Here is a 27661-nt window from a genome sequence, read left to right as displayed (position 1 = left end):
TCCTCACATTATGTAGCCTACCTTCTCCTCTTTTGTTTGTGTCCCTATATTTGGGGTGGATCAGGGTTGGACTAGTTCAGGGGCTAACCTAGGCTTCAGCTCAAGGTCTCAGGTTTAGGTGGGTGTCTTGACCCACCCCCCAAATCATGACCCCCTCCTGACCTTTCCAACAGAGCTTGGGGCATTATGAAGATGGTGGGTTTTTGGTTTTTTTAGTTGTTGGGGTTTTTGTGTGTGTGTGTGTGCATGTGTGTGTTTTAATGGTACTCGTTAATGGTATGTGCTAAGCAATGTTTTAAGCGTTGGGGTATATACAGTTGATCATATATGCTTACTTTGTGCAGGCAACTGAACTAAGTGCTTTGGAGAGTACAGTATAAAAGACTTGGTAGACACATTCCCTGCCCACAAGGAGCTTACAGTCTAAGGTTGGACACTGTCCTTGGCTCACCTGGGGCTCAGAATCTAAGTAGGAGGGAGAACAAGTTTAGAATCTCCATTTTACACTTGAGGAAACTGAGGCACAGAGAGGTTGTCCAAGGTCATGCAGTGGGCAAGCGGAGAAGACAGGTTAAGAACTCAGATCCTCTGACTCCCAGGCTCTTTCCATTAGGCCACTTTGCTTCCCAAACAGCCAACAACTGCTACTGTAAGGCAGCCCATGTCAGTGGGTCTGCCACTGAAAGGGGATGCTAACCTTTAAATTGCTGGGAATGGGTAGCTTGAGAGAGGATCTGGCTTGTTGCCGGCAGTTTTTTAAATTTTGTTTTGTTTTTTTTGTGTGTGTTTTTTTGAATAAGACTTGTTAAGCACTTACTCTGTTCCAGGCGCTGTTATAAGTGCTGGGGCAGATAGAAGCTAATCAGGTTGGACCCAGTCCTTGTCCCACATGATGCTCTCAGTCTTAATCCCCATTTTACAGATAAGGTAACTGAGACCCAGAGAAGTGAAATGACTTGTCCAAGGTCATGCAGCAGACAAGTGGCAGAACAAGGATTAGAACCCAGGTCCTCTGATTCCCAGGCCCGTGCTCTATCCACTAGGCCATGCTGCTTCCCCTGGAGTTCAGACCAAGGGGGCCCCTGGGCAAGTCCTTTAAAATCTGCCCTGCCTCCTCCTCTTCCTTCCTCCTCCTCAATTATCCCACCCATAGTGAATAATGATGAACAGAAATAGGAACTGGTCGCACCCACCCTTTCCTGTCCCCTAACTGTTCATCTCAGTGCCTCCAGGGGGAATCTGGTTGATTTCATGGTTGGGTGAGATCATTAAGCAGATAGTGATTCGACAGGGGAAAAGTGGTTTTGGAGTCTGAGGCAGTTTGGGGGATTAGGTGAAATGGACAGTCAGAAATCTTGGCAGAAGAGTGGGATGTGTTTACTCATCAAGGTACTGTGCCCCCCTCCCCCAACTCTGCATCAGACTTGGCCTTCGGAAGAGAAAGGCACAGGGCAAAGCGTGGATAGGGAGTGGGGAGGACAGGCAAGCCAAGGTCATCCAGCCTAGCTCCCTTCCACCTCTGCGGTAACTTGGGCAGGTGGCACTCTAATGATGAACTATGCATAGTGTTGTCTGCGAGGAGGATCACAGTGCGGTGGGGGGCGGTCCCCTTCTACTAGACAGTCCAACTCCATGTCTGAGCCTCAGTTAATATGGTCCTGGAATGGGATAATGCCTGCCTGTCATCATTTGTGCCAATGCCTGTCTGTATTTCCGAGAGGGGTCTATCTGGGTATGAGTCTGTGAGTCAGTGTTTCTTTGTGCTTTTGATTTTCACAGGTTTTTTGTGTTTCTGTGTATAGCCATGGCTAAATGGATAGGCCTGGGGCTGCTTATTTGTATCTCTGTGCCGGTATACCTTTCCCTGTTTGTGACTGTACCCATGTGTATGTCTGTGTGTGTGACTGTACATGTCTGTGTCTATGCCTCGAGTACGCTGCACTGTTCTTATAGCATTGAACACCTGCCCTAATTCATTTGAAAAAATAATAATAATGGCATTTGTTAGGCACTTACTATGTGCCAGGCACTGTCCTAAGCACTGAGGTAGATACAAGATAATTGGATTGGGCACAATCCCTGTCCCTCATAGGGCTCACGGTCTTAATCTCCATTTTACAGATGAGGGAACTGAGGCACAGAGAAGTGAAGTGACTTACCCAAGTTCACACAGCAGACAAGTGGCAGAGCTGGGATTAGAACCCAGGTCCTTCTGACTCCCAGGCCCGTGCTCTATCCACTAGGCCACGCTGCTTCTGTAACTGCTTTTTGCTGCTTTTAACTGGATAAGAGCAAAAACTCTTCTGACAGTTTTAAAACAAGCTTTTATTACTCTAGACATTTTGATCTGCTTAGGTAACTGTGAAGTTTTAGGAGACTGTAAACTCCTTGAGGGCGGGATCATGTTTACCAACTCTATTGTACTGTACTCTCCCAAATGCTTTAAGTACAGTGCTCTGCACACAATAAGCACTGATTGATAAACTCCATTAGACAAAGAGGATGGTTTCAAAGTTTCAACTTGGTAATGTTGAGCAACTGTAGGGGAAGTGTAGGTCAGCTTTTCTTTCATTTTTTATTGTCTATACCACCATCTTCAAACCTGCTGATTTAGCTATAAATAGCATTTGTTTGGGCTCTTAATATTCAACCTGAATCATAAAAGGCGAAGTCCCATTTGCTCACCTGTGTTTTCATTTCATTTTTGCAGTTTTGTTATTTCTGTAAAGGTCAGAAGAAAATTACCATAGCCTATCTTTTTGAAATTAAAAACGTTTCCTCAGTTGAAAAAGGTATTTAAGTTGCCCCCCAAATGTTGGGCAACTCAGAGACTAATGAAGTCAAAACTTCATATTAGTCTTTTTCATTTGAGCTCAGCATTTTAAGAGATAAAAAGAGAGTATCCAAAAAGAAAAAAAAGATTAAAGAGTAGGAAGATAGGGACTGGGAGCTTAAAAGTTGCAGTATTTGGAATCCCTTATATTAAGTCTAAGCTAGGGAAACTGCATAGTTGAGTTTATTTTAAAGCATCCAAGTAGATTCTTCCTGCTGTTTAAAAGCAGGAGTGCTCAGTCTCACTTTGAAGTCTGAGATCCTATCTATTGGTAAATGGTATTTCTCACTGTAGTTGAAGAGAGCAAGTCTTGAGACCTCTTATTTGAGCTGTTAGCAGGCAAACTGGCTTATGGAATCACTTCCTCAGACATTCCTTCTAAACAGTAAGCTCCTGGTGGGCAGGGAACGTGTCTGCCAACTCTGCTGTACTCTTCCAGGAGCTTAGTACAGTGCTCTGCACATAGTAAACACTCATTAAATACAATTGATTGACTCACTCTTATTTCATCAGTGATCCAATCCCGGCAGTTCTGCCCTCCCCTCGTTAAATAATAATATTGTGGTATTTAAGCTCTTACTATGTGCCTGACACTGTACTAAACACTGGGGTGGATACAAGCAAATCAGATTGGACACAGTCCCTGTCCCTCATAGGACTCACGGTCTTAATCCCCATTTTACAGAAGAGGTACCTGAGGCATAGAGAAGTGAAGTGACTTGTCCAAGGTCACACAACGGACAAGTGGCAGAACCAGAATTGGAACCCAGGTCTTTCTGGTTAAAGACCTCCAATCTGCCCAGATGCTGGGGCTCTACTGAAGCCACTTATCCTAACTGTGGGTTTTGGGGAAGGTATGAAAGCCTCAGGTTGTGTGGTCAGTTAGATTGACATCCAGACACTGAGGTTCTTTGAGGCATCAGAGATGTTATTTTGAATGCTTAGGAAATCTTTTAGCCAGCCTCTCCCTACTATTTGGGCTCCCTCCTTCCTTAGCATCATGAACAAGAGCATGGAGACAAGGGTCCTACTCTATTGGACTATCCCAAGCGTTTAGTACAGTGCTGCGCCCACAGTAAGCACTCAGTAAATACCATTGATTGATTTGGGGGTTCTCCAGTTTGTTTCTGCTCCCTTAGGGGAAGCAGCATGGCCTAGTGGATAGAGCACAGGCCTGGGAGTCGGAAGGATCTGGGTTCTAATCCCAGCTCCGCCACATGTCTGTTGTGTGACCTTGGGCAAGTCACTTTTCTCTGTGTCAGTTACCTCATTCGTAGAAAGGGCATTAAGACTGTGAGCCCCACGTGGGACAGGAACTGTGTCCAACTTACTTTGCTTGAATCTACCCCAGTGCTTACTACAGTGCTTGGCACATAGTAAGTGCTTAACAAATACCATAAAAAAGTACAGTAAAGCAGTGTTGGTAGTCTTGTGCCCTGCCCACAACGAGCTTCTAGGCTAGAAGGATCAAGGTTCTGCTGCCTGGAATATTGGCTTGTCTAGGCCACAACCAAGTTGGAGCTTCTTACTGTGGAAAACCAAGGATAAGAACCTGCAGTGTGTCTTTCCCACTGGAAGACAATAGGACTAACTTGATTCTCCTCCATTCTCCTCTCTTTCCCCAGGGTCTACTTCAAAAAACACCCCTGGAAATGTTGGCCAGGTGCCTGTGGAAAAAGAAAAAAAATGATGGAAATATTTCTTTCCCCTAAAACCAGATCCTTAGTATAGAAATTACTTGTTTGGAGAAGAGAAAGTTGAGGGACACTTTCAAATACACCAAATATTATTATACAGCAATTGCTGACCAGCTGTTCTTCATATCCACTGAGAACAATCCAAAAGGAAATGGGCTTAAATTGCAACTGGCAAAATTTAGGTTAGACATCAGTAAGAGGCTAATTCAGCAATAGAGCAGGGTACTGAGGGAGCTTGTGGAACCGTGTTTGGAGGGAAATTTCCATCTGTTTTGAATTTCAGGTATTGTTCTGTTCAGAAGTAGACCTCAACAAGATGACTTCTGGAAGTCCCTTTCAGCTTTGATTTTTATGAGCTTGGCTGAGAAAATGCAAAACTGCACAACAAAACTGATTGGAGTGCCTAAGTACCCTGGAATAAAATTGGGCATTCATTACCTTCTCTCCTCTTGTTACTTGTAGACCATATAATAAAAAAAACTACCATTTGAAAGAATTCATTATGAAGAGTATTGAGATGTAATCACATTCCAGAAAATTACATTGAGCCTAAACAATGGCTCCATTTTTTTTAATGGGAAGATGAAATAAGTAGAAAGGAAAGCCAATGTATATCCCTTTCAGGCCATCTTACTGCTTTTTACATAAACTTTTCTTGTTCCTGGTTTCCTTTCCAGGATTATTTGTTTTGAGGTTAGGGTGATTTTGTTGGTTTCTTTGTGCGTGACTCCCTGTTTTAGTCATTCAGGAGGCTTGCTCTTTTCCAACCAATTAAAGAAATTCCAAAACTTTTTTAACTGCTTAGTTTGGCTTTTATTGGGATTAAAAGTTATCAAATACCTTGCACATATTTTCTTTAGAGCATGTAAAGTTCACGTGATTTTTTTTAAATGTGCTTTAACATAATATTTTTTTCTGTCAAGTAAATTGGATTTTTAAATGTATTGCCCCTTGCCCTCCATGTTTTGCTAGCAATTTGAATTGGATGTGATCTCTTTTGTCAGTGTACCTGAAAGCTGGGTCTCTATTAAAGACAGAAAGGGACATTTCCAGAAAAAAAATTCTACCATGCAGATTGGCTTTTACATTTAAAATTTCCAAAGTGAGCATTATTAAGATGTAATTAGAGAACCAGCTATTTAAATGCTGAACGCAGAGAAAATTTGTTAATGTTGACAAATCTTGAATATTATATTGCTCGCAGTATGCTTTTTCTCTCAACCAGAATTAAGCTTTTCAACCAATCAATCAGTAGTATTTATTAAGCCCTTACTGGGTAAAGAGTACTGTACTGAGTGCTTGGAATAGTGCAATAGAATGAATAGACTTGATCCCTTCCTTCTAGAAACTTATAATGTATAGAGGAAGACAGACACTAAAATAATTTTCAGGTAGGAAGAAGGAAATGAGGGCTATGTACATGAGTTAGTGCTTAAGTGATGAGGTATGTAAGATATAATCATAATAATTGTGGTATTTAAGCACTTACTATGTGCCAAGCACTGTGCTAAACTCTGGGGGTAGATACAAGATAATCAGGCCCCATATGGAGCTCACGGTCTAAGGAGAAGAACAGGTATCTTCTTCCACAAGGCCACACTGATGTGAAATCCTTTGAGGTTTATTCCTGACTAAATGAACATGAATTTCCTTTTGTAATCACCAAAATTTGTTTCTCTGTAGCTCTTTCCTTTTCTTCAAGCCTGGATCTCAGTAGTTCTCAAAAAGGAAGAACTATACCCCAGAGAAAGATGCTTTTTCATTCAGTTGGGAATTTGCATTTCATTTTATTGCAATGCTGATTTTATTGTCATCTTTTTTTTCCTTGCAATTACCATTTTATGACTTGCCTGACAATTGTTATCATGACATTTATTAAGCATTTACTATGTACTAAGTGCTTGAATATATACAAAATAATCAGATTGGACCCAATCTCAGTCTCAAAAAGGGCTCTCATTCTAAGGAGGAGGGAGTGCACATATTTTGTGCCCAATTTACAAATGAGGGAGCCAGGCACAGAGAGGTTGTGGTTTGCCCAAGGTCACACAGTAGGCCAGTGGCAGAGCCCCATGTGGGACAGGGACTGCATCTGACTTGAATACCTTGTATCTCCCCAGCACTTAGTACAGTGCGTGACACATAGTAAGTGTTTAAATGTCAGTATTATGATCAGTATTAGTATCATCATCATTATTATTATTATTATTATGTGTCCTGAAAGCAGGAGGAAATGCTAAGCTGCAGAGGAGGAGAGAGGTGAGGGCTGGAGCGGTAGATTTGGGAACCATCACCTTAGAGATGGTAGTTGAAGTTGTAGAAGCAAATGAGTTCTTCAGGGGAGTGGGTCTAGAATGAGAATAGAAGGGGAACCAAACTTGAGACTTAAGGGATCCCTACAAGATCAGTGAAAGCAAGTTAGATAGTGTTTCTAGGAGAAAGGAAAACCACCTTTTATTTACCTGCGTCCCTGAGTAGCTCAACATACTCTATGAAGTGGAAAAACACTGTCCACCAAACCAGATTTCTCTTAACCAGCATGGTTAGCTGCCTGGTTTGGACCCAGCACATCTAGTTCTGTGTGATTCTATTTTGGGTTCAAAGGGAAAATCAGACAATAATGGCAAATAAATGGGTAGCTCGTTATTGTTACTATAATATGCTGTATTGTTATTACTATTATTTAATTGCTACTTAGTAACTTTCAGAATCCTACCCAATCCCTTGGAAAAGAGCACAAATCAATTTTATTTAACCACATTTGAGATTTGCTCATTAGACTCAGTTATCAAAAACAGTAGTAGAAGACAAATTTCTTGTGAAGTTATATCAGTTTGAGTATGTGTGGCCTGGCCTTTTAATTGTGTTTATCTTCTCCTTGGAACCAGTTTGAAGTTTATAAGCCTTCTGCATATTGAGATGTCAGTTGATGCAGGGAGAATTCAGCCGGTATTTGCTTGAATTGTTTGCTGTATTGGGCAGGTCTGTTTTACTCCAGCCTGCAATCGGCTTGCATTTTTCCAAGTGATCTATGAATACAGTAGTTTGTTTTTGATTTCACTATAATGAAAATTTTGTTACAATCTCCTTAATGAGCATTGAAATACAATGGCAATTTAAAAAAAATTCAAATGCCTTTTTAATAAAGGGAATGAATAGAATGGAACATGAAATGTCCGTGTTTAAATATCAACACAATATCAGTGCAAAACATCATGTCATAGAGCCCAAGATGCCTACTTTGTATTAATTTATTTGATCGTTTCATTATAAGCCTTTTTGATTATCCCATCATACCCTGTGAAGAGTTTAAATATCTCTTATGAAAGCCTGACAGGTAGTTGCATATTAAGCCATTAATTCACTTCAGAGACAGATGTATAATAATAAATTGTTAGTGATAATTACAGGTACCATTCAGTTTAAAATACAGTGGAAATAACTGTGTTGGATGAAATAGTTGGATGTGTGAAGTCAAGTCTCTCTGAAATATGTGTTGTATTCCTGTATATATGCTCTTTGACATGAATTACTTAAATATTTTTCTCTTCTTTTAGGATCTAAGCAGCAAAGATATGAAGAGAGATTTATATATAGTTGCCCATGTGATCCGAATAGGTACAGTATATTCTACTGATTAAAATTAAAAATACAAACCTTGCACTATTGAAATATCAAACCTCTGCCCCAGCTGTACAACAGGTATTTGACTGTGAGGGAAGCTTACCGTTTTGGGTAAGGAAGGGGAAATCTTTTTTTAATGAGCTGTTTTCTGTGATATATCTGCACTCTTTTGCTAATGGTAGAAAGCCCATAATATATGTCTACAGTGCATATAAAAGCATGACTAAATCTAGTCAAGGACTGTATTCATACACTTTGGGAGCAATTCATTACTGCCTCAAAGACAGGAATGAATCGCTCACCCTTTGTAGATGTATTAACTCTTCTAGACCACTCTGATCCTTATAGTGTCCTTAAGGTCTGAAGGAGGTAAGGCACCTTGGAAAGGTTTGGAGTTCACTCATATCATCAGGTGTGAAGAGGCACTTACTGGTTGGGAGACAAAACTATGACATCTACATGCTCATTCCCATTCAAGACTAGTAAAGTGTCTGTGGCTCTGCAGGCTAGCACTTCAACAGAACAAGGGATGTTGTTATTACTGTCATTTATTATTATTAAGATTACCATCACTCAGGTAGGCAATTAAATCTTTCCATGAGGTACACTATATTTTTTCCATTAGGTAAATACTGTTTAACATTTTGGAGGCACTCAACAGTAAAATGAATATTTGCATTGGAAGCAACTGTGTGTGGGTTGTGGGGTTGGTGAGGATAAACTCGGAGTCATATCTGGTGTCATATCTGCATCTTCCAGTACTGCACTCCTGAAAACCAAATCCTTGGGGAATCAATCACCTTGGAACCAAAACCTCACAGGGCCTTTCGAGTTCTCTGAGACTGCTCATTTGACTGCCAATGAGATGCCAAGTGTTTTGTGATATGTGGTTGAGAAGAACACAAATTAATCATTTCCCTAGACAACACTTAACTGCCAAGTGCTTGCTACCATAAGTGAAGCCATAGCAACTGGAGGCACCAAACACTACTTTGTTTGGTCTGACTAGCCATATAGGGATGTGACCAAATGGTCAGCTAGAGACAATGGTTAGACCAAATGGTCAGATGGAGTCTGTTTTTACGTTCTAGGTAATATGCTGAAGCTCTAATACTTAATATTTTTGATAACTTTTTTAATCATCTTTAACATTATGCTGGAGTGTCCTGAAAAAACACCTAGATTACCAAAAAACTGATATTGAGATTGATGGTAAAAATGTCCAAAAATATATACCAGGGGTGGCCACACTGCTGCAAGTCATAATGAGCTTAGTCCCGTGAACCACAGTTTGGCAGCCAGAGTCCTCCTTGACATTTATGATGAACCACTGACCACCCCTGATGTGTAGGGACCAAAAGTATATTGTTGAGGTACGCGTTTACCATAGAAATCCGTTTTAGATAATTAGGTAAATGTTAGGCAGGGGCGGTCGGAAAGGTATGTGTAGCATCTTAATCGTGTTCTCTGATCTGCTCTAGGTCGCATGTTGCTAAATGATTCCAAGAAGGGCCCTGCCCACTTGCACTACCGTCGCCCTTACGGTTGTGCAGTATTGAGCATCGTGGATGTTCTTCAGTCACTCTCCGAATTGAAGGAAGATAAAGATTTTGTTCTCAAAGTTTACACGTGAGTACAAGTGGAAATAAATGTAGGCCTGATTGTTTCATGCTGTAATCTCTGGAGACCTGGGGGAAATAGTGAGAGGGGCAGAAAAAATGATTATTGGGGATTTCATGAAACCTTAAATGTCCTTCTTTCTACCCTAGGTGTTTAAAATCACCGCCCCCCTTCTGCTTCTAGGTTCTTCCCGGTGGTGCTCTCCATGAGCTTGGATAGGTTTCTAAAGGCCCTACAAGTAGAAATGTCACTTTTCAGTTTGAGACCTTCCCAGCTCAGCTTTACAGAGTCTTTAGGCATGAACTGGTAGTGTATAGCGATCCAGATTTATCTTAATACACAGTTCTGTTTAGATTCAGCCTTCATACTGTCAACGCTATATGATTGCTAACATAGGCAATATGTGGCAAACTACATGAAAATGCTCCATTCCTACCTTCTCAGAGAGTTTTGTATTTCACTGGAGTAGGATCAGATTCTGGTCCTGACTGTTAATCCTTCCCTGCTTGACTTTAGTCACGGACTATCGCTGTACATTGGGAGGCCATTAATTTTACAGGTGCTGGTGCCTGGTTCCTGATCTGTTTTCTTCCTTTGAAAGAAGCTATTAAAACTTGTGAATAAATCAACCTCTCTCATCCTTCCACTTGCATCTCACTTGTAATTTCTTCTTCCTGTCTATTTCTACTAGTAGCTCCTTTAAGTTCACATTTTTCTTTCAGATTTGGGTTTGAATGGTATACCTGTTGAAATTGTGCTGACAGGCTTAATTGCCTTAAAAGCAACACCGAGAGGTGCTTTCACCTTCAATATGTCATTTTGTCATAACCACAATTGAAGTGTGAGTCCTTCTCCCAACTTGGTTGGGAATCTTGTTGATTCAAAAGAGCAAACTAAATTTATTTTCAGAACGAATGTGTTTTTTAGCTAGATTGAGGGGTTAATAGAGACTAAATTTCCCCTTGAAAATAGTGTAAAAAGTGCAAGACAGCGTTCAAATAGGCTCAAGAAATGCATGTTATACAGCAAATGATTTGACTGCGTGTGATTGGATTCCTTCAACCAATGTGTGATATAAATTCACATTTTATTTGGCTGTATAAAATATCCAATTCTTATAGAATGAGTCTTTGAAAATGAATTTTGTAGGAAATAATATTTGCTCCTTAAGTAGACTCTGGGCTTAAAGGATTTACCAGCTGATGATTGGATTTCTGCTATAGCTGAATTTTGCAAGGATGAAAATCTTACACACTTTTAATTACTGGACATTGTTTCAGTCATTCATTCTTTCAATCATATTTATTGAGTGCTTACTGTGTGCAGAGCACTGTTCTAGGCCCTTGGAAAGTACAGTTCAGCAATAAAGATTGACAATCCCTGCCCACACCGGGCTTACAGTCTAGAGGGGGGAGACAGACATTAAAACAAGTAAACAGGCATCGTGGAAAGAAGGTGTCCATTCTCAGTGTTCTCATCATTTTTTTTTTCAGAAGGTTGAAATGGTTTAGTGCCCATTTCCACCATGGGAGATTCTATCCCTGCTGTGCTCTATACATGAGATTTCTATATATGTTTTGTAACTGGTGACTAATATCAAGTTTATAGTCTTGCGCAAAGAAGCATAACATAGTGGAGAGAGCACGGGCCTGGGAGTCAGAAGGTTATGAGTTCTAATCCTGGCTCCGCCACTTGTCTGCTGTGTGACCTAGAGCAAGTCACTTTACTTCTCTGGGCCTCAGTGCCCTCCTCTGTAAAATGGGGATTGAGACAGTGAGCCCCACGTGGGACAGGGATTGTGTCCAACCCGATTTGCTTGCATCTACCCCATTGCATAGTAGAGTGCCCGGCAAATAGTAGGCATCTAACAAATGCCATAACTATTATTATTATTATTTTCCCTTCAAGGGCGTAGGTATGTTGGACTGAGTATAAGCACATCCCAGAATACAGCCACCCCATGGCGCATAAAAGCTGGAGATACAGATGTTATGATTTGATTGAGAAGCAGCATGGCTTAGTGGAAAGAGCACGGGCTTGGGAGTCAGAGGGCGTGGGTTCTAATCCGGGCTCCGCCACTCAACAGCTGTGTGACCATGGGCAAGGCACCTAACTTCTCTGTGCCTCAGTTACCTCATCTGTAAAATGGGGATAAAGACTGTGAGCTCCACGTGGCACAACCTGATTACCTTGTATCTACCTCAGTGCTGAGAACAGTTCTTGGCACATAGTGAGTGCTTAACAAACACCATCATTATTACGTTTTTCCTCAAGGTACAGCCACTCCATGATACATACAACCAGGGGATACAGTTGTTATAATTGTTTCATACCTCAGCAATCCCTTGGACAAATTCTTCAGCTAAATTGCAAAATCACTACCACGGTCAAAAGAAGAAGCTTCTACTTTTGTAACCTCTAGCAAAGATTCACAGTCCAATTACAACTCCTCATTTAGTTAATGTGATGGTGGTATGCTTTGAATTACTTTAACAAAGTTCAAACAAGAGTTTAGTAATGCTTAACAGTAGTTGGCAAATACAGGCATTTCATATTTACTTTTCTAGCGGTTTTGGCCTGGGCTCCCTATTTATAGTATAAATGTAAATGTGATGTAAGTCCATGGGAAAATTACCTCATGGTACAACCCTTCACGATACCACCACATTTTCAAGGAACATTTCGTATTGAAAATAAAACGGATTCTGAATGATGTAAAGTTGGTTTAGGTATTATTATGATTATCATTATTACTATGGTACTTGTTGAGGGCTTACTACGTGTCAAGCACTATTCTAAGCGTTGGGGTGGATACAGATAATTAGATGGACATAGTCCCTGTCCCAAATGGGGCTCACGGTCTCAGTAAATCTCAACACAAAACTGCTTACTTCTTTTCTGTCGCTCATAACCAGGTATATGCCCACTGGGCACTGTTGCTATAGAAAAAGCAAGCTCAGAAAGAGGCTCTTGGCTGTTTCTCTTGACCAAGATGATCATTAAGTGACTTACAGAAAGCCCCTGGCTGATGCAGAGATCACTGCCTCTCTGCATTGGTTTTACACAATTCTTGAGAGTTCAAAATGTAGAGTGCTCTGAGGCTTTAATTTTGACATAATTCTCCCTCCCCACCCCCTTCAACAGGTTCACACTCTTAAGTAGATACACCCTCAGAAGAGGGGAGGGGAGGAATGGAGGGAAACTCTGCATTAAGAGGAAAGCGCAGGTTTCTTTGGTACGTTGGGAAGGCTACAGCCAAGGTGGCTGCTACCATTACTTGGGTGACTGTTAGATGGAGCCATGAAGTGCCTGAAACCCTGCTCCTCCAGCCACCAGGCCTTACTGCTCTTGTCTTACTGATTGTCATCCTTGTCATTTCTACTTCAGTTTTCTCTTATCCTTATGTGCCTGTCACCAACCCCCTCCTCACAGATCATGAGCTCCTGGGGAACCAGGGACCTGTGGCCTAGTGGATAGAGCATGGGCCTGGGAGTCAGAAGGTCCTGGATTCTAGTCAGGGCTCTGCCACTTGCCACTTGTCTGCTGTGTGACCTTGGGCAAGTCACTTAACTTCTCTGTGCCTCAGTTATCTGTAAAATGGGACTGTGAGCCCCACGTGGGACAGGGACTGTGTCTAAACTGACTGGCTTGTATCTACCCCAGCGTTTAAAACAGTGCCTAGCACATAGTAACCGCTTAACAAATACCATAATTATTATTAGTATTCCCCTTCTCTTAGTACAGTGCTTTGCATACCGTAGGTACTTAATAAATACAATTACTACTTAAAGGAAAACAATTCCTATTCTGATTCTCTTTCCCTAATTCCTGCTCGTCCTTGTCCAGCAGGCCAGAGAACACGGGCACTTTTTCCTATCCTCTGCACAAATTCACTATTCCCTACTCACGTGTTCTCTTTTTCTTTGATTGGTACTGCCTTACTTTCACAGGGGGCTTCAAGATATTATGACATGTTTAAATGAAGATCCCTTTGTTAGGAGGATAAATACCCTGAAAGTACGGGACCTTAATCAGCTCAGCTCATGTTCAATTTGACTTTCCTTCCAGTGAGATTAGGGTTTAGAGGCTTCTTTATTCAATTTAAAAGACTTTAATCTATGAAAATGCTTGCATTTTTCCTAGCCTATGGGCACAAGTGAAAATGAAACAACTGTAAATAAAACAAAACAAGCTCAAATCCGCAAGTCCCTCTTTATCTGGAGGTCACCTGCAATATCTGTGCCACTAAACATCCATAATCTAGTATTTTCCATTCCTTAATATTTATTGAACATGTGCTATATGCAGAGCACCCTACTAGATGATCAGGAGCACACAATCAAAGTAAGAGACACAGTCTGCCCTCCAGAAGCTGCCAGTCAATGGACTTCTTCAAAGAACTGCAGTTGATTTCTGAGGCATGATTTTCCTTTACAGATACTGTGCTTTTTCCCCCACCCAGGCCCCCAAACAGGCTGTGCTTTTCTAAGTGCTCACTGAGCCCAAACTTAATTATAGATTTTTCTAATTTGTTAGGTATAGAAACAAGACTATACTTTTCTGGATCATCTCTGGAGCTCTTCTTGTACAAGGTAGTCACACTGATGATCCCCCAATTCTCTGGTACATGACTGTTTGAAACAATAAACTACACATAACACTGCCTGAAACTCCACAACTTCCCACCACAATTTGAGCCAGTTGCCTGACTTTTATCAGCCTGTGGAAATCCCTCTTAAATCTTCTTAATAAAAGGTCTAAGTAAATAATTGAATCTTTTGGCAATTATGTCCTTTTCATCCCTGAATACACCTTTTACCTCTTTATCTTTTGCCATAGTGAAGTGGCCCCCTAGAATTGTTTTTCATTTTTAATGGTACCTGGCACTTACTATGTGCCAGCCATTGTACTAAACACAGGGACAGATACAAGCTAATCAGGCTGGTCATAGGGCTCACGGTCTTAATCCCAATTTAAAAAACTCTGCCATGTGTCTTCTGTGTGACCTTGGACAAGTCACTTAACTTCTCTATGCCTCAGTTACCTCATCTATAAAATGGGGATAAGAGTGTGAGCCCCATGTGGGACAAGGACTGTGTCCAACCTGATTAACTTGAATCTACCCCAGCGCTTAGAACAGTGCTTGGCACATAGTAAGTGCTGAACAGGTACCATAATTATTATCATTCAATAAATTCCATTGATCGATTTTACTCGGATGCTTCCCCCTACCTGTAATTTATTGTCTCCCCCATTAGATTATAAATTCCCTGAGAGCAGGAATTGTCTAGAAACACTATTGTACTCTCCCAAGTGCTTATAACAGTGCTCTGCACAGAGTCAGCACTCAGTCAATACTATTGATTGAATTTCACTACATGTTTCCGCTTACCCTGAGGGTAGTCTGCTCCTCAGAGTAATGCCGTAGTTGCAAGATGATGCCATGACACCATTTGGAAGGAAGGGTCATCTCCCTCCTTGCCAGCTAAACGTTCTCCTTTCTCAGGGTTTTCATCCTCCTCTGCATCCCGAGGGCTCTTGTGGAGAAAGTGGAACACTTCTGTGTCATAGCTGAAAACCCACTACATTCAAGAGACTCATCTCCAGTTGTACAGGATGGGGTTTTTGATCACATTTAAAAAAATATATATACAGACCCCAGGGACTCCTGTCTCTTTCCGTCTATCCGTGCTTTCTACTTTCAGGTTCTTTGGTTTCAATTTTCTGGCCAAGTTCCCAGGATTACACTCAGCATCCCCTGCTGATCACCTGATGAAATATTGCCAGACTGACAGGCTTCTGATGAGACTGCTTTGCAAAGTCCCCGAAAGCTTTGTCAGTGAACCCTTTTCTTTTGCTCCTCATTTCTTCCAGTTCACCCAGCCTTTCTTGCAGAGAATAAATCTGTTCTCTGGGGAGCAGGTGCTCCTTCCACCAGCCTCCCACTTACAAAACCTGCCCTAAGGACTTCCACTCTGCCCCCTTCGTGTTTGAACCTTAGTTAAAATTTAAATGTTCTAGTTTGCTTTCCTTCTAAATCAGCTTGAAACCTAACTGATGTAGCACCTCCCCCAGTAAACTGCTGCAGAAAGGGTCTTATTTCCATTTCCTGTTGGCTCTGCTGAGTTGCTTGCAGTAGCAACGTAATATTTGCTGCTGTAGTGAGGAGATGACACAGGATTTGAAAGATGCCATTATCTGAATCGAGAGATGTAGGGAACTGCAGCAATACCTCTATACTGTGTTTATAGACCTTACCCAAGCATTTGACACCACCATGCATTCAATCAGTGATATTTATTGAGCACTTATTGTGTACAGAGCACTGACTGTACTAAGCACTTGAATGGACTTGGACTCTGGCAACCTCTGGTTGCCTTGAGAAATTACTTAAGATCCTTAGGCCACTTGTCTGCTTGGTGACCTTTGGCAAATCGCTTAACTTCTCTGTGCCTCCATTTCCTCAGCTGTAAAATGGGAATTAAATACCTGTTCACCCTCCCCCTGGGACTGTGAGCCCCATTTGGGATTATCTTGTATCTACCCCAGCATTTAGTAGAGTGCTGGGCACAGAGTAAGCACTTAACAGATACCACAGTTATTATTAAAAGGTTTTAGTACCTTCCCTTAGGGTGAGATACTGGGAGTATCCCCCTCCCCATCTGCGAGGAGCTAGTGTGAGTTATCTGGGAAAGAGAAGGCTGGATATTCTGTGAGCCTGCAGATTTCCTTTGACTCTAGGATCACCTTTAGGCCAACTTGCGATTATCAGCTGAGGTGCCCTTTTCCTGGTACCCTTCCAGAAGTGGATCCTTTTTCATTGCTAAAATGGTGGATACTATCCCACTGATCTTCCCTTTTTCTTCCATTTTAAGTAATCTGACATTCCCTAATAAAATGTCAAACTTCAAAAAGCTCTGTTAATTAAGGAAAAAAATATTTTTCCTGTGTTGTTTGAAAGAATTTGACCCACAGCACACAATATCAAATGGCAAAATAACCCTACTCAGTAGTGAATGGTAAAGTAAGAGAGTGAACATTTAACTTCTGGCCTGTAGACTGACCTTGGGCAAGTCACTTCACTTCTCTGTGCCTCAGTTACCTCATCTGTAAAATGGGGATTAAGACTGTGAGCCCCTTGTGGGACATGAACTCTGTCCAACCTGAATAGCTTGTATCTATGCCAGCGCTCAATACGGTGCCTGGCACTTAGTAAGCACATAACAAATACCATTTAAAAAAATTTTTATTTAAAAAAATAAAATTACAGGGGGCTTTACAACTCTTCCCTCTCCTGCTCTCTCTAGTGGCCATTTGTGATACCACCTCTGAACTTTAATTTCGAAGCAAATGGCACTTTAATAATAATAATAATGGTATTTGTTAAGCGCTTACCATGTGCCAAACACTGTTCTAAGCGCTGGGGCAGATAGGAGGTAATCAGGTTGTCCCACGTGGGGCTCAGAGTCTTAATCCCCACTTTACAGATGAGGTAATTGAGGCACAGAGAGTTAAGTGACTTACCCAAGATCACACAGCAGATACGTGTCAGAGTCAGGTTAAGAACCCATGTCCTCTGACTCCCAGACCTGTGCTCTACCCACTAGGCATGCAGCTTCTCCAGGCCATTTTGGTGTTCCTATGTAGAGTCATGTATGTCTTTGTTTTAAACAGCCTTTATAAGATTTGAGGAATGATGGAAATCATTTTGTGATTTGAAAATAAGCCCTTTTCTTAGTACTAACCACATGAAGCATACAAATCAATCAACAAGAAGTTTAAAGCAAATGGAACTTTCAAAGGTACGACTCTCAAGCCCAAACCAATCAGTGGTGTTTTTTCAAAATAACTCCACTTTTGATCTATAATGAATTTTAAATGATCCTAAATTGGTCATAACTCACCTCTGTGGTTGAAATTTTGGTTGTATTTAAATGCGAGAAACTAACAAGGTAAAATGTCGCATTTATACTAATAATGTTGGTATTTGTTCAGCGCTTACTATGTGCAGAGCACTGTTCTAAGCACTGGGGTAGATACAGGGTAATCAGGTTGTCCCATGTGAGGCTCACAGTTAATCCCCATTTTACAGATGAGGTAACTGAGGCACAGAGAAGTTAAGTGACTTGCCCATGGTCACACAGCTGACAAGTAGCAGAGCCAGGAGTCGAACCCATGACCTCTGACTCCGAAGCCCAGGCTCTTTCCACTGAGCCATGTGCCTCTTCTCCAAGAGATTTTATTTTCCAAGAGATTATATTTTCTGATAGTTGAAAGTGTAGTGTTTTCATGGTCCTTATGTCAAGAGGATCAAACACAACTAGCTGCACTAACAATTTGACTAAAGACCCTGGGTTCATTTAATGTTCAAAATGTTCAAAACAAAGCAAGATTGCAGTTTCTATTCAATCATATCTAAAACTGGAGAACAGAACGAGAGTTGCTTTCTTTTGGAGATTATAATGAGACAGCAAGTCTCATCACAGCTAAGCTTTCTCCCTGATAAGCAATCAGTCAGTAGTATTTATTGAGCACTTACCGTCTGTAGAGCACTCTACTAACCACTTGGATAAAGTTGACTTCCTACCCTACATATTGAGAATCTTGTTGTTTAACATTCTTTTGCTGTGTTGATTCCCTTTCTTAAGTGGATGAGTGGGAGTGCTTTCAAGAAAAAGTGCTTTGTCCTTTTTTTTAAACTTCTAATAGTCCTATCTCCCTGACAAAAGAGAAGCATTTTAGCAACCGATGTTATGACATGCGGATCAAATTAAGGGGCACAAGTAGTGGGGTACTAAAGCTATGCAGACTGCCACCAAACTAAGGAATTCAACACCTCACTAGATAAGTTCTATGGCCCTGAACATGCTATCACAGTACTTAGGAAGAGTGAAAATGAAAACGGAATCTTGAGATGACAAATAGATTTCAGTATTATCCAGACTATACCTACTATTGAAGATAGTATTGAAGATACTATTGAAGATTGCCCAGGTCTGGTCAGGAAGCAGCGTAACCTAGAAGAGAGAGAGCGTGGGCCAGGGAGTCAGGGGTTCTAATCCTGGCTCTGCCTCTTGCCTGCTGTGGGCAGGTCACTTCACTTCTCTCTGCCTCATTTTCCTCAACTGTAAAATGGGGATTCAAAACCTGTTTTCCCTCCTACTTTGACTGTGAGCCCCATGTCAGACAGGAACTGTGCCCAACCTTTCATTCATTCATTCAATAGTATTTATTGAGTGCTTACTATGTGCAGAGCACTGTACTAAGCACTTGGAATGAACAAGTCGGCAACAGATAGAGACAATCCCTGCCGTTTGACGGGCTTACAGTCTAATCGGGGGAGACAGACAGACAAGAACAATGGCAGTAAATAGAATCAAGGGGAAGAATATCTCGTAAAAACAATGGCAACTAAATAGAATCAAGGCGATGTACATTTCATTAACAAAATTAACAAAATAAATAGGGTAATGAAAATATATACAGTTGAGCAGACGAATACAGTGCTGAGGGGATGGCAAGGGAGAGGGGGAGGAGCAGAGGGAAATGGGGGGAAAAGAGGGTTAAGCTGCGGAGAGGTGAAGGGGGGGTGGTAGAGGGAGAAGGGGAGCTCAGTCTGGGAAGGCCTCTTGGAGGAGGTGAGTTTTAAGTAGGGCAACCTGATCAACTGGTATCAACCCCAGCGCTTGGAACAGTGCTTGACACATAATAAGCGCTTAACAAGTGCAGTTGTAACAGTTGAGTTAGGTCTAGGTCCTGGCAAAATGCCTAGAAAATTTGGCTGTCCTGAGAAGTTCATTAAGATTCTGATACTGCTCCATGATGGCATGACCGGTCTTACCAAAGCTAAGATTGCTCTGTCTCACATACGCACACAATTTAAAAAATGCTGCTGCTAACAGCAAGATCCCATCTGTGTGTGCAAGTGAGGCTAAGACTCATGTGTGTCCAAATTTGCACGTAAAGGTAGATCAAGCTCGTAGTAATAATAATGTTGGTATTTGTTAAGCGCTTACTATGTGCCGAGCACTGTTCTAAGCGCTGGGGTAGACAAAGGGGAATCAGGTTGTCCCACGTGGGGCTCACAGTTTTAATCCCCATTTTACAGATGAGGTAACTGAGGCACCGAGAAGTTAAGTGACTTGCCCAAAGTCACACAGCTGACATGTGGCCGAGCAGGGATTCGAACCCATGACCTCTGACTCCAAAGCCCGTGCTCTTTCCACTGAGTCATGCTGCTTCTCTAGTGCTCGTAGTAGTGCTCTGCACACAGTGAGCACTCAGTACCACCTCTGATTGATTGTTTGATCTCCCAACGGTCCACTACTAATGTCTCATGGTCTAAGACTATGCTTTCACTCTATCTTTAAAACATGTATTCCGCCCTCCCAGTTTGCATGGACCCTTTTTCAGTTCCCTATATAGCAGTTGCTCGGATGTCAGTGCCATCGTCCCTTTTCACACATCCCGCCCAGGGGTGTTGCCGTAGGCGCTGCCGTAATGATGGTGAGCTGACTTCACTCTAGGGTTCTGTTTTTGGTGATGTTGTCCTGCCATTTGATGTTCCATATGATTCATAGGCTCTGCACACAGTAAGTTCTCAATAAATACGATTGAATGAACTCATAAGCGACATTGATAAAAAAAAAATATTCAGGATGATGGATGAGTCTTCTGTAGTAGGTCCAGGTCTCCTAGAAAATTTCGTGGACAGAGCACAGACCTGGGAGTCAGAAGGACTTGAGTTCTAGTCCTGGCTCCACCACTTGTCTGTGGTGTGACCTTAGGCAAGTCACTTCTCTGTGCCTCAGTTCCCTTATCTGTAAAATGGGGATTAAAACTGTGAGCCCCATGCAAGACATGGACTGTGTCCAAGCTGATTAGCTTGTATCTACCCCAACACTTAGTGCCTGGAACATAGTAAGCACTTAACAAATACCATTTAAAAAACAAAATGAAGCAACAGCCTTGTAGATCCTCAACTTGGTATGGAGCTTGATGCCCCATCGTCACTACGCTCTATCTGCCAAAAATCTTGCTGGCCTTCTTTATTCTACTTCCTACTTTTTAGTCTGTCCCCCCTAGACTGTGAGCTCGTTGTGGGCATGGATCGTTTCTACCAACTCTGTTATAGTGTGCTCTCCCAAGTGCTTCGTACGGTGCTCTGCACATGGTAAGCGCTCAATAACTATGATTGATTGATTACCCATACACTGTTGAATTACATGCTGCCTAGGAAGCAGAATTTGATGATAGATTAATTAGGGACTTCCTCCTTGAAGAGGAAACTTTTAGAGGGGGCTTGGAAAGGAAGAAAGAATGTGGTTTGGTAGATTTGAGGTGAGGAGGAAGGTCCATGGTGGGGGTTGGGGGTTGGGGGAGTGTGCACAATGGTTTGTAGATGAGAAACTGCGTAATGACAAAGAGTGAGGTACAGTAGTTTGGGAGGAGTCAAGAGTGAGTTGGTGTGGAGCATCAGCGGGAGAGAGTTTCTAGATAGGGAGGTAGCTTGTGAAGAGCCAAAAATCCAATGATTAGGAGTTTTCATTTGACGGGAACGGAAACGAGTTGCAATTAGATTTGAGGAGAGGATTAATGGTCTGAACAGTATTTTGGGAGAATGATCCAGGTATCAGAGTGTAGTATAGATAAGAGGCTACCGGCAGGGAGAGGAATGAGGAGGCCGATGCAGTAATCCAGCCAAGGGGTGAGAAGGGTGGCGGCAAGGGAGGCTTCAGGAAGGAGTTAAAGGTCTTGCATAGTTGGTAGGGGCTCCTGGGCGAGGGAGCCAATGAAGAGGAAGAAGAGTCAGTGTGGTCAAACAGACGAAAGGGCAGAGTTTATAGCCATAGAAGTTAAGTTTGCATTGGTTTGGGGATTTCTGCCAACAGCACAAGTGGAGGAGTGAAAGGCATAATCGAAGCTGAGCTGGGGGTAAGAGCCTGGAGGGAAAGGAGCAAGGAGTTGTTAGTGGAGAACGTGGTGTTGAAGGCATGGACCGTTGTGTTTATGTTGGGGGAGCATTGCTAAATAGTCCAGGAGAGGCAGAATACCTTGATGGAAAGAGTCCAGAGACCAAAGGCTTCAGTGAGGGAGGAGGGCAGGTAGAAGACAGGAGAGGAGGACAGAGGGCAGTTTAGGAGAGTTTAAGTAGAGCCTGTCCCATTTGTAGGGTTATATTCTCCCAAGAGCATGGTACAGTGCTCTGCACACAGTAAGCGCTCAATAAATACCATTGAGTGATTGTAGTTCCTAAATGGCAAAATGATCGTATTTTGAAGCTGTTGTACTGGCTATTAGCTTGGATGGAAGATAGTACTGTGTCTTCCTGGTTAGCAGATATGTAAAAAGTTGGAGAGAGACTGCCTGCTAAGTTTATATATTTCCCCAAAAGTCCTTGCAAATAGAATTAATCAATTATTTGCTTTAAAATGAATGTAGCTCTTTGTCACTGTATTCATTCGAGAAGCAGCATGGCGTAGTGGATAGAGCACAGGCCTGGGAGTCAAAAGGTCATGAGATCTAATCCCGGCTCTGCCACTTGGCTGTGTGACCTTGGGCAAGTCATTTAAGTTCTCTGTGCCTTAGTGACCTCATCTGTAAAATGGGGACTGAGTCTATGAGTCCCACATGGGACAGGGACTGTGTCCAACCCAATTTGCTTATATCCACCCCACTGCTTAGTACAGTGCCTGGCACATAGTAAGTGCTTAACAAATACCAACATCATCATTATTATGGTTGTTATTATTCGTGACTCTCTGTGGTACTCAGTTTTCACATGCATGGCACAAGCATTTTCTAGGTAGCTAATAAGCATTTCTTCACTCTATTGTTCTATTCTTGAAGGAACAGAGTGGGCAGTGACAGAGCAGTGCTCGAGAACTCAACAAAATGATCTATAAAAACCCAACTCACAAACGACCAACTATTATTTTGGTTTTTGATAAGCTTCAGTTCTATTTCAGCTTTAAATCCTGATGGCCATTCTCGCCATATGGGTTATTTGCAAATCTTCACAAAAGGCTGAAAAGACTGCATTAACATTGTTCCTTGGCTTGAAATTAGTCTGTAAATATTTATTGGACCTGAAAAGGCCCAAAATGAATGTGAGAACAGACTGTAGAATCATTATTTTAAAAGCCATCATGCTGCTGGAATGTTTAAATAGGAGTACTACAGCCGAGAACCAGGACATTTTTTTTTTCCATTCTGCTCTGCGTGGGAGAGTCACTTACCTCAGAGTGTTGGGACCAGTTTTGGTTACTACCTGTAAAAAGCATTGATTGCCTTATGCAGTATGAATAGGGCGTTGTAACAAAGGGGAAAGATAGAAGCCTGAACAAGAGGCCTGGAAGATTAACCATGATAGTCCTGGTGAACTTTGGCCCACATGACCTCCATGTTGCTCTTGTGCTAAGACTAAGGGAAAAAAAAACACTGGAAAGAGTGAGATTGACCTAGAAGCTTCCCCAAGGGAAGATTGAAGATGGTGTCCTTACGTATTTTATGTATATAAAAGCTGCCATGACTGATTGCAGATTTATACAGCTGGAGGCAGAATATTGCCTACCACAAGTGATAGAATGGGGGCTCTGAGTCTGCCACCTCAAAATTGGGTGTAGGGATGCAGTCATTAATCAATCAATCAATTATTAAAATAATGTAATTACATTATATTATTATATTTTATTATAATTATAAAATCATTAGAGCAAGGGAAAGCCTGAAGGCCCCCCAGCTGAGGACAAGCTAAGAAGCAAAATGCCCAATGAAGTAGTTCATCAGCCCTAGCCTCCTTGCATAGACTAGGCCAAGGCCTCTTTTTGTGGGAAAAGAGAGTGGTCTCAGAGATCCCTGAGAGGCTTGGTTTCTTTGGGCTGCTCCCAACTGCTAGATGCTGATGTGCCGTGCTGAGCGAGAATTTGACATTTCTGAGAGAGGAACTCTCTAAAGTCATAACAGCAACCCCCTGCCCTGTAGCTCTCCCCTGAAACAGAGGGGACAAAGCCTACAAGTCTCACGAGGGGGTCCAAGGTTGAGATTATGCAATTGGAGGCTCAGAGTAGATTGATTGGAATATACCTGGGCCCGCACGGAGATTTCACATGGTCATTCCAAGTGGATCTGCACTTTAGACAAGAACTAAGGCTGGACGTTGCCATAGCCAAATTGCCTGGATCATCCAGTGAGGAGGCAGTCCAGGAGTTATAAAAAGTAAGGCCTCTAGCCAAGTCCAGAGAGAAGCCAAGGCACGGAGCCAATTAAAAGCCTAGGCAGTTGGCCAAATGTAACATCTGGTCTGGGAGGGAGATGCTTATCAGAATTCTCTTCCTATTTTGCAGTTTACGCAGCTGCTGTTTTGGAATAGAAAGGACTGTAACATCTTAGTCACAGTAGCTCAATATAAAAGGAACTACAATGCCTATAACACCCCAAAATGCCGACACCCCCTACTAAAATAGTCAGTGGTATTTATTTAGTGCCTACTGAGTGTGAAGCCCTGTACAGAGTTCTTGGGAGAGTTTAATGGAAGTGAGATACATCTTTCCCTGCCCTCAAGGAGCTCACCATCTCCTGGGGGTACTACAGATTCAAATTATCTATAAATAGTGTGAGCAGTAGGAACAGCACGGATATAAAAAGAAATAGTACAACTATATCAGTGAAATTGCTTAATAAATAGTTGAATATACAAAAAGAAGTATAAATAAAAATATACCCAGGAACAGCAGCCCTTCCGAACACTATATTCCAACATAGTTTATTGTCCAGCCCGTAGTGTATTGTTACTTATGGATTTTTTGATAGCTATTTTGTTCTGTCATGCATAACAACTTAGTTTATTTGAAGATGGAAGGTGCCTAATTAGGAACTGCAGTGTGTTGTGGTTTTATGTAGTGGAAGTTACTTCAGCCACAATTTGGAAAGGGGACTCAAATCTCTAGATTCTTGGCAAGGTGTATGGATAAATCAGATTTCTATCTCCTTTACTGGCCCTTCCTCTCCACCTCTTGCTGGGTTCCATAGGACTCTGTTCTGGATCCCCTTCTCTTGTGAATTTCCACTCCCAAGCCTGATTCAACTCCACCTCTATGGAGATGACTCCTAAGTCTACCTTGCTAGTCCTGACCCCTCTCTTTCTTTGCTCCAATTATGAATGGCTACCACCACTGTTATTGCCAGGAAGAATGCACTGCTTTTAGAAATATAAGCCTAGAAGGGAAGGGTTGTGATTCCCAGATGTTTGCACAGGCTCTTTGTGAACATATATGAAATGATCCTTGATGTCAAAGAGAGAGGTCTGGGAGGTTGAAGAAGCCAGTGAAAGACCCAAATGCCAACTGTCCTGTGCCCCCACAAAGATATTGTTTTGTTGTGCCATCATTTTTGTTTGCAAAGCCTAGCACTGTCTTTGCTTTTGATTCCTTGTCTCCCAGTCCTGTAAAACTCTTGGCATTCCTTGAATGCAGTACAACTTGCTTGGTGTCTTTGCCACAGTTGTCTCCAGATTTTCAGCTGAGATGCTATATTGATGGAAATTTCATTTTATCATAACATTAGAATGTTTCCTCTCTTCCCCCTTGCTTTAGATTGCCCAATTTCAGCTTACCACATAGCAGCTATTTGAGTATGCTGCTGTCATCCATTTTCCTCACGTGCCCCACTGAGCAAAACTGTTCAAGTGAGCCTAGCTTCAGTGTTAGAAAACTGATTTCATTCCTGGACTCTGTTTATGACCCAGTCTTGCCATTTTATGTTGTCTATAGCCCATAGGTTACACTGATGGAACTGTTCAAGTTGGTGGATGTGGGTGTCTCTCAGTGGGCTTCAGGCCTCAGAAACAGAGAGAAGGTTTGACAGTACTATAGCTTGGTTGACCTTTAGTCTGGTCTGGACCCTAATATCACTCTCCTGCCACCTACTATTCGATAGTCTCCTGAAGGATGTCCTGGCCCTCTTGATTTGGCTTTCTACTTCCTTGTCTGTTATTGCATCATTGGTCCATGTGTGGCCTAGGTATCAGAATGCTGTAACGGCCTTCAGCTCTTGGCTGCCAGTGTAGATTTTCGGTATTGTGCAGGCAGATACACTTCTCAGCAGCCCATAGAGCCTCACTTACAAGCATTTGCATGTCTCCTTGAGAATGTACCTCTAGGATAGCTCCATCTACTCTGAAAGACAGTCTCTAGGACTTTGAATTGTGTTGATAACCTGTTGAGTTGGAAGCACTTTCTAAGAACCTGGTGCATCCTCCAGCATGGCCGTGTAGAGTAAATTGAATGGGACTGGGCCATCCCTGCTTTGCCCCATTAGTGATGGGAGCTAGATGAAAAAGGAAACCCCCAGCTCTAACCATGACCAGTCATGCTGTCATGAAGCAGAGGCTTCAAGTCCACTCATGGTATCAAATAGGGGTGCATTTTTTTATTTTGAAGGTGAAGGGGGGGCAAATTTTGGTGGACAGCACTCGTGTACAAATCCTTATACTTGGTTGCTTCCCTTACCAGTAATTCAGGTAAGCTACATGGCCTACTGTTCAGAGCACGGGCCTTGGAGTCTGAGGATCTGGGTTCTAATCCTGCCTCTGCCAACCCCTTGTCTTGAAGACAAGTAAAAGCGTTGGACACCTCTGCCAGTTCAAACACCTACCACCTGGCAGTGTCATCCTCAGCAGCCACCTACTGCACAACATGAAACATTGTTGTTTTGATTAGACTTGTCAGAAGACTGGGCTCCTGCAATGATAAGCAAGCAAATCAACACTTTTTCCTGTGTGGTATTTTTAGTGTCAGTTTAGCAGTGAATTCTATAAGAATATAAGCAGCTTGCCCTCTGGATAATAGCTGCAGATGTGGTACACGGGAACCTCTCCAAAATGCATCCAACTTTTCCATTAGAATGATAGGTTGATCTTAAGGCCTTATGGTGAACTGAAAGGGGCCATACTTAAGCAAAGAGGGCAGGACATTTAATGTCACATGGAAGTACACACTCAAAAAATGTGATAAACTTAATTTTGTGTCTATCTCCCCTACTCAACTGTAAGCTCCATGTGGGCAGGGATCGTGTCTTCTGACTCTATTATACTCCCCCAAGTGCTTATTACAGTGCTCTGCACACAGTAGGCACTCAATAATTGCTACTGATTGACTGTTATAGCTTCTGGGTGATTAGAATACCAAGAGGCAACTTGGAAGATCATGCCAGACCAACTGCCAAGCACATCATCTCAGCAAGGATCTTTATATGCTCACAATGTCAGTTGAGCAAAGGTTAGCCACCCCCATACACAGGGATAAGATCACAATGCCAGGAGCATCATTTTTGAAAATGAAAAACAGATATAAATTCATGGAATGACTGTCGAAAACCTGGCTAGAGTTGGATAAGAATGAAATTGGTTGAGAACCAGGTCAGAATGAAATCAATTGGAGTGATACAGCTCTATGAATTAGACATAAGAGGCAATAGTAGGCTCTAAGGAAATGGAAATCATGGTCGATGGCATTTATCACAATAAGTAAATAGTAATTTTTAAATGGTATTTAAATGCTTAATAGGACCCAGGGCCTCTGATTCCCAGGCCCAGGCTCCTTCCCTAGACGTGGCTCAGTGGAAAGAGCATGGGCTTTGGAGTCAGAGGTCATGGGTTCAAATCCCGGCTCGGCCACTTGTCAGCTGTGTGACTTTGGGCAAGTCACTTAACTTCTCGGTGCCTCAGTTACCTCATCTGTAAAATGGGGATTAAGACTGTGAGCCCCACGTGGGACAACCTGATTCTCCTATGTCTACCCCAGCGCTTAGAACAGTGCTTGGCACATAGTAAGCGCTTAACAAATACCAACATTATTATTATTATTCCCTGATCTTACAGTCTAGCAGG

General features: G+C 42.1%; 1 protein-coding gene across 6 annotated transcripts in view; it reads left to right on the top strand.

The window, feature by feature from the left end:
- Positions 1-27661, top strand: part of DOCK3 (dedicator of cytokinesis 3) — a 474713-nt gene that overhangs the window by 295626 nt on the left and 151426 nt on the right. For all 6 annotated transcript variants that reach the window (XM_029052765.2, XM_029052763.2, XM_029052762.2 and 3 more), the window contains exons 11-12: positions 8088-8148; positions 9636-9783. In XM_029052765.2, coding sequence (XP_028908598.1) covers positions 8088-8148; positions 9636-9783 — 209 coding nt within the window. The remainder of the gene's footprint in view (positions 1-8087; positions 8149-9635; positions 9784-27661) is intronic.

The sequence above is a fragment of the Ornithorhynchus anatinus genome, chromosome X2 (assembly GCF_004115215.2).
Source record: "Ornithorhynchus anatinus isolate Pmale09 chromosome X2, mOrnAna1.pri.v4, whole genome shotgun sequence".
Classification (NCBI taxonomy): Eukaryota; Metazoa; Chordata; class Mammalia; order Monotremata; family Ornithorhynchidae; genus Ornithorhynchus; species Ornithorhynchus anatinus.
The sequence above is the reverse complement of the archived record's forward strand: the minus strand, read 5'-3'. Positions and strand labels throughout refer to the sequence as shown.